Here is a 16,474-nt window from a genome sequence, read left to right on the forward strand (position 1 = left end):
ATGAGAATCCAACCAAGTCTGCCGAATCTGATCCGATTCCGACAAAGAAAAACAACAAAAGGAAAGAAAAGGCCTCTTCATCTCAATTACCCCCCATTTCTGAAAGTGTTGAGCAAAGCAACATCGAAAACCCTATTGTCAATCCTCCTGATGAAACACCCAGTGAACCACTCTTGAAAAAATCGAAACCTTCAAAGAAGAAATTAGTGTACCTTTCTCCCTCAGATTCGGTTTCCCTAACCTCTAAGTGGGATTTGGCTCTTGTTTGGGAACACCTTGAAAGCCTAGACCTTTCAACCTCCATCTACAAAAATTGTGAGCAGTTGATGAATTCCAAAGCTATCCACTCTCCTCGGGTTTACAACCAAACTTGGTTCGAGCCTCCTGATTTTCACATGGTTCGTGACATGATATTGGCTCAAGGTTGGGAAAAATTGTTGGAAATGCGTGAACCGGTCTTTGTGAGTGAAGTGATTCAATTCTTTGCATCCGTCCATATTGACAAATCGGGTGAATCTCTCACGGCTAAGGTGAATGGTAAGCCTCTGAAACTTACTCAATCTGATTTTGCTACCGCCCTTGGTATCCCAACCGGAGGTTATGACAAACTCCCCTCCGAAACCTGGGTCGCTTTACCTTACGCCTCACCCCTTAGCATTGCTCAAGTAGTGTGTCCTAAAACAGTCTCTCCTGGTCCAGTTAACAATACCCAAATACCACCTTCTCTTCGAATTATCTTTAACATGTTGTGTCGATCAATTTATCCCTCGGGTGATCGGGGAAAACTCACCATAGCCCAACAATATTTAATCTACCACATTGCAACTCACAAAAAGGTGAATTTAATCGGGTTATTGTTTAAGCGTTTTCATCTTATTTCGACCAAACTTCGTAGACCCTCTTCTAGCATGATTCACTTGCCCTATGGAATGTGGTTGTCGGTTGTACTCAAAGCACAAGGGGTTTTTGTGATTACTAGCTTGGGTTCTTTGGACATGTGCGATGTTATGAGTGATGGTCAAATGGGGAAAATGCTTATCAAAGTTGAAAATGATGAATTAATCTCGGTGAAAATTAAGAAGGACCCGGAGGGTGGGTCATCTAGTCAAGTGAATACGGGTAATATGCGGGAAGTTCTTAATGCCGTGGCTGAGTTGAGTGCTTGGCTTAAGGAAGATACTCATCAAAAGGATTTGGCGATCTCGGCCCTTGCTTCCACCGTGGACCTCATCCGTGGTGAGGTGGATATCATCTCCACTCTCGTGTCAACAAAGGAAATTGGTGACGATGCTCATGTGGATGATGATCCATTGGGAAGTGGCTCGGATGGTGAACAAGCTTCCTCCCCTTAGCCTATCCCTTTTACTCTCGGCCCCCTTTAACTTTTATCCCTGCCTTCTCATTTTGCCCCACCGTGTTGTGCCCTTCTAAGACTATTTTCTTTACTTGTTATTTTGATGCTTGGTGGTGTATGTTAAACTCTATTTAGCCATGGTGAACTATGATTAACTTATGTTTAATCCGTATGTTTATGTTGACTTTGTTACCTTGTCACGGTTACATGTGTCTTTTTGCGTTTTCTTGTGATTATCTGCACTCTAATGCCTTTGACATCCCTATCCTTTTTGATGATGTCAAGAGGGGGAAAAGGTAAACTCATGCTCTTAATCTCTTTGCATATTGATTAACTAATGTCTAGGCCTAACCTTCTTAGTTTTGAATCTTGTTTTGGGGCAATGTAAAATTGTCATGGTAGTTTGATTCTAGCTCTTGCCTTAGGTAAGGTAATATTGTCCCTTCTCTCATTTGATCTTGCTTGTTTAAAATCTTGAATTAAGGTGTTTACATTGCTTATACATTCGTTTAGGGCTTGTCATCATCAAAGGGGGAATTTGTTGGGTTCCTTATGTTGATGATAACATGCCCATTTGATTTGTGCTATCTTAGTTTACCTTTTCATGATTAATGATTAAATCAAGCATGGATTAAAAAGTGTTGAAGTTGTTAATCATCCCTTTGTATTGAGTCTTAGTGTCATCTAATGTACAAGCGAGAAAGTAGAGTATCTTAGAGTAATAAAAACAGTCAAGTCGACTGTTGCTTTCGTTAGTAAACAGCTGCTTGGTTGGCTGCCACAATTCGTAAAACTTGAAGCCCCTTTTATCTTTCAAAAACCTTTCACGTGACTCTTATTTTTCAAAGATAAAACTTCAGATTTTATTAGGAGTTGGTCTTCAACAAAGAGTGGTTTGAATATTTATTAATTTCAAAATGTTTCCTCTTTATGCAAATTCAACCCTTTGGTCTTTTAGAAAACAAGAAATGCTTTTTGCCATTTTTGTGTTAACTTGTCATCATGTGACTTGTCTCACATCCTTTGTTTTCTGAATTTGCATGAGCTTTTAAGGATATCTTTCAAACACTCTTTCTCTATTCTTGCCTTTGCAAAAGAGCCCTCTTTGGTGCAAGTTTTGGGTGGTTGCTAATGCCCTTCACATGTGTGGTCTTTGACCCTTCAAAACCCTAGCAACCTCCTCACCCATTTCCTTTATAAAAGGCGAGCCCCTCCTTCATAAAATCTCAAGACTTTTCTGAAATAATTTTCCAACTTTGCAAATTGTTTTTAAAGCTTAAAAATCGTGTGTCTTTGCAAAAACCTTTAAAAGTCTTCAAGTTGTTACAAATCGTGGCTCTTTGTTATTTTTATTATACTAAACTCTCTTGCTTAAGAATTGTTGATCTTGTAAAAGTTGTCCATCTCTATTCTTTGCTAAGAATATGTTAGTGGAAACTTGATCCTATAACATTCTAAGTGTGTTAGTAGAGTTTAGGACGGAGTAGTCTTTAACTCTTGTCAATCGGAGTAGATTGCGAGTTGGCTTGTCATAAGAACGGAGTAGTTCTTGTACTAGCTTTACAACCGGAGTAGGTTGGTGTCTTTTATTGTAAGGGTCTTTTAGTTGTCGGAGTAGGTCACTAAAAGAAAGCAATAAAAAGGTAGATTGGACGTAGACACTTGAGTTTCTTGCCGAACCAATTCAAAAATCTCGTGTTCCATTGTTTACTTTATTTCCGCTGCAATTTACTTTGTTTGTTTGTTTTGCTTTGCTTAAACTTAGAAGTAACAGTTCATCATACTGTCACATTTGGCCTGCAGTCGTATTCCACTAACTGAGACAAATAGCTACAGTCAGAACGATTGTTACTTTCATACTTAAGCAAACATTCATCTTGATACTCGTTTAGTCTTTCAATATTATTCGAAGTATCTTCTAATCTCTTTTGCTCTCTTAACTCACTTTAATCCAATAAAGTTGAAGTTAAATTTTTAAAATAGTACCTAATTCACCCCCTCCCCCTCTTAGGTACTTGAATCCATAAACTCAACAGATATTCTTTAAGTGTCTGTCCCGGTCATTTGTTGTCCTTTTCTATTTTGGGGTGTCTCAGTCATTTGTTATCCTTTCTATTTTAAGAATAAACTTGATGAGTAATTTGATCATTCTCATTCAATTTGTTCCACTTGTCATTTAGTTATTGGTCAATCTCCTCTTTCCTTGGTCTTTGTGCAAAAACCAAAGGACAACAATTGACCGGGACGGAGGGATCGGAGTAAGTCACAAAGACAAATATGATACAGAAGGGAATAAATTTCCAAGTCATGAGTAGATTGAGTACTAGAGCTGGCCAACGGGCTACAGTCAGTGGTGGAGCTAGGGGGGCTAGCAGGGCGATCGCCCCCCGGCGGATGAAATTTTCGAAGTTTTAGTTAAATTTTTCGAAATTTTTTCGAGTGCACCTTATAAAATTAGTCGTTCGCTCCCCCTAAAATTTTTCGCCCCCCTTAAGTTCAAATCCTGGCTCCGCCACTGGCTACAGTAGCCACGGGCTAGGCTGTGGTTGAGTGCCCCAGCCCAACCCGCAATAGAGGGGCTCGCTCATGTCTAGTTGGCCTATATAGGCTTTTCTATTTTTAATCGGTGTGGGCGGGAAACTTTAGCCCAAGCCGACTTTACAAAGAAACGGGCCGAGTTGATCCACCACAGTGGTCAGTCCTAACAACTACCACATGACTTTATCGACTAAACTAACTGACATTTACCGTTGATTCGTTGAATACAATGTTTCGAGCGAATTTAGCTAATTTTGTCCTAGTATATTTAGCTCATGCATGTTGGTCACCTGGTCCAAGTCAAAAACAAAAAGAAAGTAGCAAGTTTTTAAGGAGGTAAAGTGCATGTTTCGGATCCTAATCACTGTTTTACAGGGGATTCATTACTATAGGCTTAATATAAAGTGTTACTTTGAGAATCAGTTTTTACGGAGTAGACAGACAAGCATGAGGTAAAGTGCATACAATTGATTTTACCAAGGTAATTAATTATGGAGCTCTAATCCCATGCTAATTGGCCTTTTTTGCCTCTCTCCCTCTCATTCACATAGACTATCTAGCATAGTTATTGCTCATCCCAAGTCTCCAATCCGTCTCATTCATTTGCTTACATATTGTACTCCGTATTATATTTATACTTATAACTTTTTATTTTAATAAAATAATATTTCCCTATGTTATAAGAAAAAAAGATGTACTATGTAGACGAACCGATTCATTTTACAATGTAAACATTATCTCAGTGTCTCAATGACTTCCCGTATAATTGTAGGGTAAAGGGGACCGAATGTACGTAACCTTGCCCAACTACCATTGTGTTATACCAAAAGGTTGTTTTCGAATAACCCAAAATGGAATTGCGTCGAGAATTACATCAAAGCAAGGACCGCTAGTTTACAAGAGAAAGAAGCAGTAGCCAATATGCCATTTTAATCTAACTTATGTACCCCATAGTCATTATAATCCAACACTAGCTAAAAAGTAATGAGTTTTTGACTTCGGAAAAGTAAACCAACTATTAACAAGGGTTTGCCCCAATGCTGAAGAGTCCACCTTCTAACCATGAAGTCAGGAGTTCAGTTCTCATTGAGTTAAAATATAACCTTACTACTAGACGATTAGTAAACACCACTTTAAATCCTCAAAAATGATAATGGTCTACCTAACCTTAAGCTGAATAAGACCTACCGTCCTACCCTTTAACTTAAACTTTCTTTTAAAAAAAAAGAAGTAAACTGACTAACCTTATAAATGTATAAAATCATGGTTTAAGGTAAGAGGGGGTCCGAGGAGTCGAGGAGACATGCTCATATCACATGGCACAAATAATGCACAATGCATGAAGACTACTGAATAAAATGGAACACCCACTCCGTACGTCCATATACACATAATAATAACATCTTTTAGAATTTTAGGAGAACCCTTACGCTCGATTTGACATCCCTTATCGCATATGCATGGGCTCACATTCGACCGTATACAACCATATAGGATGATATACAATAATGGCGGCTGTTATGGTGATACTAGAGTAGGCATTTCCGGCCGGGCCGAGGCGGGCGGCACGAATCTGGCACGACATGGTGAAGAAAATGAGGTTGCCCGGCAGCCCGGGTCCGGCACGTCCGAGTAAGAGGCGGGCCGCAGCACCTAAATTCCAAAAAACCCGTGCCTAGGCACAACGGTTTTATGGGTAAATAATTAAAAAACCATTGAAAATACCCGAAGCACGACGGGCGGCACGAGTCCGGCCCGATTTTGCCTGGGCCAAGGGGCGGGCCACGGTGGTGGGGTGGGAAAAGCGGGCCGATTGGCCCGGCCCGAAAGCAGGATTGACCGTGCCTGGGTCGGGCCAAAATTGTGGCTAGGCACGACAGCCGAGAGCCGGACCGGCACGACACGGCCCATTGCCTTCTCTAGGTGATACTCTATCCATCCCAATTATTTGTTTGCCTTATTTATTTTTTGTGATGAGTATTTTAATCAAATGCAAACAAATGATTGGCACGCAGAGACTAATTAATACGGAGTAACATATTTCGTTTTAAACTTAAAATAGGTCAAGTATAGTAAATGAGTCAAAATAAGAATGCACAGGGATTAGCAAAAATGTTATTATTTGAAATAAAATTTGACTACTTTACATTTTATGTCGCAGTCAAAGGGTAAAAGTTTCAAATTTCAAATAATCAAATTAATAAATAGATTGAACCTCTAGATATTGACTGAGACCCTGTTTTTTTTCACCTATATTTAGTTCAGTTCAATTCAATTCATTTTAATTCAAATCAATTTAATTCAGGTCCATTCCGTTAAGTTGAGATGATACTATCAAGCATTTTGCTAGCACTTGCTCAAGATAAAGTTTTTAAAGTTGATCTTAAAACTGAAATAAGAAGATTATTTTTAATTCGGTTTTTATAACCTATGCCCACTAGGCATAGGATATGAAAACAAAAAAGAAAAGAATTAATTGATGTTTTTATGGGAAATTGAAATATCCTATTATTTTTACTTTTCTTTACAATAAATACATTTATTTTAGGAAGTATTTCATACAAATATTAATTTTTTTTTTTTTTTTAAAAAAAGTTACGCTAGGTGGGTAAACCCTAGCAGAATGGTCAAAAGTGGATGTAACTCTTCTTTTGTCTATTGTTTACAACATCTCTCCTTGTATTACTCCCCCAATAGCATTAGTCTTTGGGATATGATTAAGATGAGATTACCAAGATTTCCCCCCTACCTATATTTTTACCCAACTTTTTAATTAGAATAATCAAGACTTACTTCATCTGTCTCGGTCAATTGTTGTCCTTTAATTTTGGCACAAAGACTAAGAAAAGAGCAGTTACTAAATGACAAGTGGATCAAATTGAGTGTGAAGAATTAAATTGTTCATCAAATTCTTTTCTAAAATAGAAATGACAACAATTGACCGATACACCAAAAAATGAAAAAGGATAACAAATAACCGGTACAGAGAGAGTATTTATTAACCGTATAAATGAGTCTTTAAATTAAGCAATATTATATGACGACCTTATTTTATAATGTATGTCATTTTGAATTTTTTGCATAAGTGTATCTTTTAATTAAAAGGCTTTTTTTCGTGATATTGTAAACGATGATCTAACTTGGTTTAACAATAAGCTTATTATCATACAAAAACTTACAAAGTATATAAGACACTTTATTTATAATGAGTGTATTATATGTTTTACACAGTAAGTTATCAGACTTATCACTATACAACGCTCTTATAAAGACTAATTAACTCCATGGCAATTTGATTTCCATGGTCTCATACTCGTATCTATTATGATCGAAATTATGATCGATTTATTGGAAATAATTCCTAAACCAAGTCCGGTTTATATGAAATCAATACTGCGTATGTATGATGACTTTATTAGTTTGCATAGAGAAAACGTAGTTAGTAACAATAGTAAAAGGCGATTTTATACTAATATAACGTAAAACATGTCCAAACACAACTTTATTAGTCGATAAAAGTAGTTATTGTAAAAACCCGATTACAATAAACTCGTGTAAAACCGCTTTTAAAAAAAAAAAAGTTGCAAACACACTGTGTGTCATGCATGCAAAATAGAGAAGTGTGCAGGCCATGGGGCAGAAGAGAGAGAGACATGAAGGAAAAACTCCCGTCAGAAGCGGGGGAGGTGCAGGTTGGTTGATGATTAGAAGAGAGGAATTGCCAGATATAAAGCAACCAAATTTATATGCCAAAAATGTGATAAAGTTATGGCATGGGTTCTTTTTTAATTGTAGTATTGAATTCAATTGAATGTGCTCTCACTATATACTCTTTTATTTTCTGACTTGTGCATGTCATACATGCAGTTTTTACAGTAGTATCTATTGTTTTTTCATTTTTATTGATTTTATCAATTTGATGGAGTTTAACTGAGCTGAATTAAACTGAACTGAACTGATTGAAACTGAATTGAAGTAAGAGTTAATTTGTGAAGAGAAAAGCTGAACTGATCTGAATTGAACTGAATTAACGAAACTGAACAGAGCTGAACTTAACTGAAATAATGAACTGAAATCAAGTCTTTCAATAATGAACTGAAATCAAGTCTAAAAGAACAAGGTAAGTGTTAAAGGATTTGATTTTGTATTATTTGATTTGTGATTCTTCAAATTTTTTGCATGCAAATTAATTGGGTTTGAGGGTGTGAGTAGGTGTGTCCATGATTTATTATTGTCAATCGTCATTGTCATTTAGGCCCTGTTCTTTTGGATCAAACTTATCGATCGAATCAATCAACTTATAGGATTCGAATCGAATCGAACTTATAGGATTCGAATCAATCGAATCGAATCGAACTTATAGGATCTCGAATTGAACTTAAATTAAGTGAGGTATAGGATCTCGAATCGAACTTATAGGATCTCGAATCGAATCGAATCAACTTATAGGATCTCGAATCGAATCGAACTTATAGAATCGAATCGAACTTATAGGATCGAATCGAATCGAATCGAACTTATAGGATCTGCAGTGAACTTATATTAAGTGACTTTAAGTCCAAAACAACAGGGCCTTAGGGCTTGAAACATGAAATAGATAAGAGTCGTATTAGAAAAACTTGAAACTTTCATCCTTATTTACAATAATAATAAGTCTTGCGATCTTAAGACCGTCTTAGACATAAAACAGATTTAAAAACATATCTCTTCCACTAATTATGCTCATTGCTAATTGGATACATAATTTGCTTTATACTCCCTCCTATTCGAGATAAAACTCTCTATTTCCATTTCCGTCTATTCACAATAACTTCCCTATTTCCTTTTTTGGTAAGTGTTTGTGTGGTCCAAATTTAATTGTATGGTGGGGTAGTGTATTTGTGTGGTTCAAATTTATTTATATGGTGGGGTATTGTATTTTCTTAATTTTTGTGTCAAAATGAAATGGGAGGTTTATTGTGAATAAGAGGGAGTATTATTCTTTCTTTCATGCTTATAAGTTATAATAACCATCTTATATAAAACAACTACTCCTATTTACTACTCATCATCCATATCTCTTTGGCTGTATTCTACACTAAACAAACGTATCAAATTCAATTGAACAGATAGAGGAAGTACTATATATATATATATATATATATAACAATAGAACACACACGAAGTTACTCAAACCGCAAATAATTAGTGTCATGTTTATCTAACAACGTTACACCTCTCTATTATTAGTGAACTAGCTTACCTAGCTTAGTATTGGTATATACTAGTATCACTAAATATCAATTTAATACATCTATATCACCATTATTTTACTAACATTAGGCTAATACACTTCACTTGTACTTGTACTACACATTCTTTATAATTCATAAATGTGACTACAATGAAAGAGACATTATATAAATGTTAGAATTGCTTTGGAACAATCAAATTTGTCTACATAATTTTGACCGTTCTTACTATTCTTTCCACACTCTCTTCAACCTTTTTCCACTTCCTCAAAATGCTTCCTTCTTCATTCCTATCCATTTTTAACCTAATAAACTTAATTTGTTCTTCCTCTTTATTTTTACTTCATGCATGAATTTGTTACCCTAATTAATTTCTTCATATTATTAGAAAACCCTAATATTTTATAGTATTTTTTTTTGGAATTTTGTGTGTTTGTTCATTTTGAGAGATTAAAATGGGTTCAATGAATTGGTTAGGCTTTTCTCTTTGTCCACAAGGACTTCCTTCTCAAGGTTCGAACCATGGTGGACTCTCGGCCGGTACCGGAGAATGTTATGATCTTGGCTCGGACTCAACGGTTCCTTCTTCATTTGGTTTCCTTGAAGCCTTTCATAGATCAAGTGATAATCAATCCCAAGGTATTTATATTTATTCACTTCGATAATTATTATTGTGTATGATCGTCTTACAGTATGAGACGGTCCTTTAATATACTTTGTATAATATTCATCTATATTTATTAGTGTTTAACAAAAAAAAAATCGTGATGTAATACTGTCTTATTTTATAATTTGTGTATTTTCTTTTCATTTTACCAAGAAATGGGTTTTTAGTTTTGTTTAAACAAAGCCTTAATTAGTCATTGAAGTTTCTCCTATATATTGGAAAGTCTATGTGGGTAATGTTCAACAACTTAATCTAAGTGAGTAAAAACATTAAAATTATAATTACTTATTTGTATTATATGTTAATATTGTTTTGATATTCTTTAATCAATTGCTATACTTATAATAATAATAATTTTTTTTTGTAAAACCCTAAAGAATAAAAACAAACTAGTGTAACAAGCTTCTAGGAGTAATATTTTTGTAAGAAATTATAGTGATATATTTAAATAATAAAATAACAATATGTCTTGCTTTGGACCGTCTTAGCATAAGACCTCTCACAACCCTCCATTCATTTTATGCTTATCTAAATCGTATGTGAGTGTCGTCTTAACTTAAGACGTTTGTCTTAACTTTAGACGGTCTTAACCACAAGAATTTGTGATAAAACATATTGTATGTGTGAAACTATGCAGATTGGAACATGAAGGGAAACTCAGAGATAAGCATGTTAATGGGAAACCAAGCAGCACAAGATGAGCAACCTAAGCTAGAAAACTTTTTAGGAAATAGCCACTCTTTTAAGGAGAATAATAGTCATGATAATAATCATCCTCAAAATAATGGAGTTAATTACTTGTTATTAAATGATTATAATAACATTAATAATCATACTCATAATAATAATAATAATAATAATCATAATAATAATAATAATAATAATAATAATAATAATAATCATAATAACAATGGTATGAAAAACCCTAGTAGTACAAATAATGGGCTTAATGTGTCAATGATCAAGACATGGTTGAGATCAAACAATCCAAGCCAACAAGAGATGGGTATCATGAGTGAAGACACTAATAATAATAGTGGTACAACTGGCAGCGGAAGCGGTGGGACCCAATCCCTATCGCTTTCAATGGGAACTGGGTCTCACTCAGGTGTCGCCGCCTTGCCCTTATTGGGTTCAGGCGGCGATGGTGGTAATGGAGTGGATATGGATAATAGTTTGGGTGAGAATAGTAGTAGTAAACAACAAAGTGATATTGTTTCTAGTACTACTAATACTAATACTAATACTATTAATCTTGACACTCAAAGTGGTGCACTTGAAAGTGTGCCTAGGAAATCAATTGAGACATTTGGACAACGTACCTCCATTTATCGTGGCGTTACAAGGTACTTTAATTTACGTAGTACTCCGTATATTTTTTATTTATCGCTCATATTAATCTCCAAGGTACTTTAATAAAAAAAATTATATGGTTCAATATGTTGCACCGTCCAATGTACTCAAAAATCGATTTATTTCGGATTTTTATGGAATTAGAGCATTATTTTTGTTAAAAACTTTGTAATTTAATTGGTGCATTGGACTATCGACTGATGAACTTGTATATCGACCCGTCAGCAAAATTCTTGATTGATATGTTTATTTCTAATACAATTTTATTATAAAATGTATGTTCATATGCACAATGTAGGCATAGATGGACCGGGAGATATGAAGCTCATTTGTGGGATAATAGTTGCCGGAGAGAAGGGCAAACTCGCAAGGGCAGGCAAGGTAATTAATTATCGGAAATTGGATATTCTTGTTATCTTGATTGTGTAAAGCGGTTTTATACACGAATTATTGAACTAATAATGTGTTTTGTTTTTGGGTGTCATATTATCTTGGAATGTTGCTGAATTGCTTGCAGTTTACTTGGGTAAGTTCATATAGTGGAGAACAAAAAGTTCCTTTTTCATTAATTTTAATTGTTAATTAATTATTGTACTTAGATACTTTAAGATAATATTAATAGAATGATTAGAATCTAATAGATCTCTTATTAAACACAAATTATTTGCTGATATTATTCCCTAAATTTTTGATTAAATTTCAGGAGGTTATGACAAAGAAGAAAAAGCGGCTAGAGCTTATGATTTGGCTGCTATTAAATATTGGGGTACCACCACTACTACTAATTTCCCGGTATGTTTTCAGTTAAGCTTCTTTCAGACGAACAAAATAGAACCTTAGCATATTCACAAATTCTCATTTAAGATTGTTTTGTTCGTGAAACGAACATAATAATCGGTGCTAATCGAAGAATTAGTTATAACACTGTTACATCCACAACATTCCAACTCGAGACCTCTAATCAAATACTTAGAATACATTTTACCTGCTATGGTTAATAACAATGTTGTCAGGATCGAGATTCTACTTTGGATCGATGGGGAGGGTAGGATCGAATCGGTAGAATCGGATCGTAGAATCGCAAGATTCTACAAACTCACTAAATATAATTTTTTACTTGGTAAAAACATATAATTGAAAATCAAAACACTTATTTATTAATATTTATTCATAAAATATTGGTAATTAATGATTTTAGTATCATTGTATGAACAACTTGCACGAAATTTGGGTTTTACGGTGTCATTATATAAAAATATATATTAATTTTTTTTATTATGGAATCGGATCGTAGGATCGTAAAATCGTAGGATCGTATTATGATCCCATTTCTAGAAATTTTCAAATTAATAGGATCGTAAGATTCTACAACTATGATAGAATCGTAGGATCCAGGATCGGTCAAGCATTTTTGGATCGTAAAATCGTTGAATCGTTGGATCGAATCGCGATTCTGACAACAATGGTTAATAATAAACCCTAAGGAAATAATCGGAAGTAAGATTACCATCAACACAAAAAGTGCACCCTAATTATGGATTTTGTCCCTCTAATTAGAGAATTATTAAGTAGGTTAATGCGTTATTAGGGGGAGACAATTCTACAATTTCCGGTGCTGATGTTGAAACATTGATCTTTTAATTGGTAGTTTGTGGAAGCATTTCTCAGCTCAGTGGGTTTTGCATTAACTGTCTCTAGTATCAGTGGCAACATTACAACTTTACAAGTTCGTTTATTTATTTATTTATGTTATTGACGGGATTTGAACGCAGTCATGAGTATAACTCGATAACTGCATTGTACAAGTTTATTAGTAACGTTTTAAAATGCAATTTTCAGATAAGTGATTATGAGAAGGAAGTTGAGGACATGCAACATATGACCAGACAAGAATATATAGCATCCCTTAGAAGGTATTAAAATCAAAATTGTATACTACTCGTAACATGTATCATCTTCTAACCATATCATAATTATTATAATCTCCTAATTATCCTATCACAACGTGTCGATAAATCGACATATCTATCGTTACCAAATTTCAATTTATTCGTATTTTTTTCTAAAGACAGTTTTTATCTATTAATATAATGCAGGAAAAGCAGTGGTTTTTCCCGTGGTGCGTCTATTTATCGAGGAGTAACAAGGTAAGCCTTGATTTAGTATTGACAATCGAGTTTTCTATGACTTTCCTATTATAGCCTAAGTTGTGAAAAACCACATTAGATTTACAAATTAACAAGAGCAATTTTTTTATATCATTATATTTCTTAAATACCAATTTTTTTAGTGGAAATATGAACATTGATAAAAGAAAATGTAAACTTTACTATAAATTATTTATTTATTACTCGTAGTATAACAGTGACAAAAAATGTAAATATTACTTGAAATTATTTATTAGTACGCGAAGTTATGATATGGGTCTTGCTTTAAAACCGTCTGGACTTAAGGCCTCGTCATTTCCACTTTTATTTCAATCTGTTGTGTAAGTGGTAAACTGTCGTAAGTTAACACGGTCTGAAATAAGAATTACATTAATGAAGAGTAGTTTGACCAGAATAGAAGAACAAATTAATGAGGGATTTAGTCTCATCCCCTCACGTGCACATGCAAGTATGCAAGCTGTGCCTGTAACTATTGCAGGATTTTGTATTCTTGTGCCCTACTTTTTGCACCAAACATGTACATTTGTCTAATTTGATGTTAATTACACATTATTTAATTATTGATTAATTTTAATTTTATTAATTTAATTGTTAATAATTAAACAGGCATCATCAGCATGGTCGTTGGCAGGCTAGGATTGGCAGAGTTGCAGGCAACAAAGACCTCTACCTGGGCACCTTCAGTAAGTAACAAGTAATTATTGCGTGAGACGATTTTATACTATAAAAAGATACTCCGTACTTTGTATGGTGTAGCTCATTCATTAGCAATAAATAAGTCGTCTTTTATTTATTTATTTATTTACAAAAATGGCCTTGTCACCAGTATAAGACCGTATTATTCTATAATTTGTGTATACACGCTTCACCTACAATTAAACATGTATTTAGCTTTTGGTTTCGACATTATACGTTCACTACAATAACATTATTCCAATGTCTTAAAATCCGTGACTCGATTATCTTATGAACTAACATTTCGGATGTGAAACTTAAAACATTGGGTTTGAATCGGAATTTTATCGTCGATACAGGATCCAATTGATATACATGTATTCGACCCGCATGTTTAACATACTGAAATTCAAGTACTGTTATTTGTATAGGCACACAAGAGGAAGCAGCAGAGGCATATGACATTGCTGCAATAAAATTCAGAGGACTAAATGCAGTGACCAATTTCGAGATTAATCGATACGACGTCAAATCGATCCTAGAAAGCACTAATCTCCCAATTGGAGGTGCAGCAAAGAGACTGAAAGAAGTTGAGGAATTCAATTCCACTGATTCTAATAACAATGCCCAAATTCTAAGGCCTGCAATTACCGCGACGACTGAAATTGGAATTCCCAATTACGGTTCCTGGCCCGGAATTGCATTCCAGCAGGCACATCCTGTTACAATGCAGACAATGCAGTATCATCCTTATGGTAACAATGCTGGACAAGTACAGGAAAGGGTTTGGTGTAAGCAAGAGCAGGATCCCGATTCAATTGGGTCGAATCATTATTCGGATTTGAGCCAGCAGGTTCAGATGGGTCATCATGGTACACATAATTTCTTTCAAATGGATAATCTTATGGGTTCCGGGTCGGATTCAGGCGGGTATGGGTTGCCTTATGGGAATGGTAATGAGAATTACTATTCTTTCCTTTCCCAACAAGCTAGTAATAGTAATAGTAATAGTAATAGTAATAGCAGTAATGATGTTGTTAGGGCCGCGGTTGGGTTTTATGATCCAGGGTCAACTTGTACTAATTGGGTCCCAACGGCTATTCCGACAATTGCCTCGAGAACCGCTAACATGGCGGTTGTTGGTGGTCCAAACGGAGGAGTTCCCCCTTTCGCAATGTGGAATAATACATAAAGACATGAAAGAAGGTCGAGTGTACACAATCATTTTAATTTTACTTGTTTTTCGATTTGTTTCTCAATTTAGTTCATTTAACTATAGTTAGATGTAAGTTAGGGGTACTTGTTTTTTTAGCTTCGATTTTAGTTTAAAATTAACATGTAATGGTAAAATGCATAGGGGTCTAACCTTGAGTTTAGTTAATAGCAATTATGGAGGAGCTTGTTCCTATCAAATTTGCTATGGTTTTGGGAACTTCGGGTTGATTAGATCCTCGGAAAGGTTTTAATTATAGTTCTTTACTTTTTTTTTTATAAAATACACCACGCTTTGTAATTTTTTTTATAGTCACAAACATAATTATGTTAATTGATTATACTAAGAATGAATCTTTTTAATGTATACTAAAGTCGAAGACGTCATGAAAAAGGTCTTTGATAGTTTGATGTTTAGAATTATCATCATAACTACATATGACAATGAGTAACAAACCTACAAACGCATCAGATTTAAAATTAATCGATTCAATCTTTATTAGATTTTGGATCAACTAAAACTGGTCACAAGATTAGGGTTTAATTAGAGGGTTAAGTAAAGTGTCGAAAAGGCGAGAAATTGTCGCCTTGTCTTAGCCAAGGTTGAGCTCAAGCAAGCTCTAGGCTTTAGAGAAAACCCGGACCATGAGCTCGAGCGAGCTCTGGCTCAGCTCTAGCGGATTGGCTTTGATCGTTAAATGGGAGCCATTTGAACATTCGGACTCCAAATCGAGTGATTCAAAAGCCTAGATTAGACCACTTGATTTTTCGACGCCGTTCCATCTAGCATAGTTTTAGAGCAAGTGTGTTTGAGAGATTTCCTCTCGTAATGGCTCCCATGTCGTCATCGTTGCCCTCATAACTCGTGGTGTTATCATCCAAATCATCCCAAATCTTGCTTTATTGATTTAAGGGTCCTTGTGCCTTGCCTCCTGTTCCTTGTCAATCATCAAGTGAGTCGAGTTTTCTGTAATTAAGCCCAAAATCATGCTAAAACAACTCCAATTAGCTCTTTTCCTACGAACGACCATAAAAGGGAGAAAATAGAAAATAAGAAGCAAATGACTATGAAAATGACGATAATTAGCTATATTGGCATGCAAAATGAGTTGGTTAAACGGTTAAAAGTGCGTAAATAATGAACGCATCAAGGGTCCCAAAGCAAAAATGTCCAGAAATCGCACACAAGGTTACTCATGCCAAATAAAGAGGCTGCACAAATTTTGAGGAGCAACAAAAAATATTTAAGAGTACTAGTATGCGATAAACCAGCCTT

General features: G+C 35.0%; 2 protein-coding genes across 2 annotated transcripts in view; both read left to right on the top strand.

Moving 5' to 3' along the window:
- Positions 1 to 16,474, top strand: part of LOC141619251 (large ribosomal subunit protein eL38-like) — a 135,882-nt gene that overhangs the window by 29,416 nt on the left and 89,992 nt on the right. The gene's annotated exons all lie outside the window — the stretch shown is intronic.
- On the top strand, positions 10,706 to 15,178 carry LOC141621007 (AP2-like ethylene-responsive transcription factor BBM). Its single transcript, XM_074437735.1, has 8 exons — positions 10,706 to 11,136; positions 11,442 to 11,524; positions 11,661 to 11,669; positions 11,847 to 11,935; positions 12,983 to 13,056; positions 13,240 to 13,290; positions 13,918 to 13,994; positions 14,418 to 15,178. The coding sequence occupies exons 1-8, from the start codon at positions 10,706 to 10,708 to the stop codon at positions 15,176 to 15,178; spliced, it is 1,575 nt and encodes a 524-aa protein (XP_074293836.1).

Source organism: Silene latifolia, chromosome X (assembly GCF_048544455.1).
Source record: "Silene latifolia isolate original U9 population chromosome X, ASM4854445v1, whole genome shotgun sequence".
In the NCBI taxonomy this organism is placed as follows: domain Eukaryota; kingdom Viridiplantae; phylum Streptophyta; class Magnoliopsida; order Caryophyllales; family Caryophyllaceae; genus Silene; species Silene latifolia.

What these genes read in the sequence shown, in the direction of transcription:
- LOC141621007 (XM_074437735.1), top strand. Translation starts at nt 10,706, where the DNA reads ATGAAAAACCCTAGTAGTACAAATAATGGGCTTAATGTGTCAATGATC. An exon ending in ATTTATCGTGGCGTTACAAG is followed by an intron (nt 11,137 to 11,441) that starts GTACTTTAATTT and finishes TGCACAATGTAG; the next exon opens with GCATAGATGGACCGGGAGAT. An exon ending in CCACTACTACTAATTTCCCG is followed by an intron (nt 11,936 to 12,982) that starts GTATGTTTTCAG and finishes TGCAATTTTCAG; the next exon opens with ATAAGTGATTATGAGAAGGA.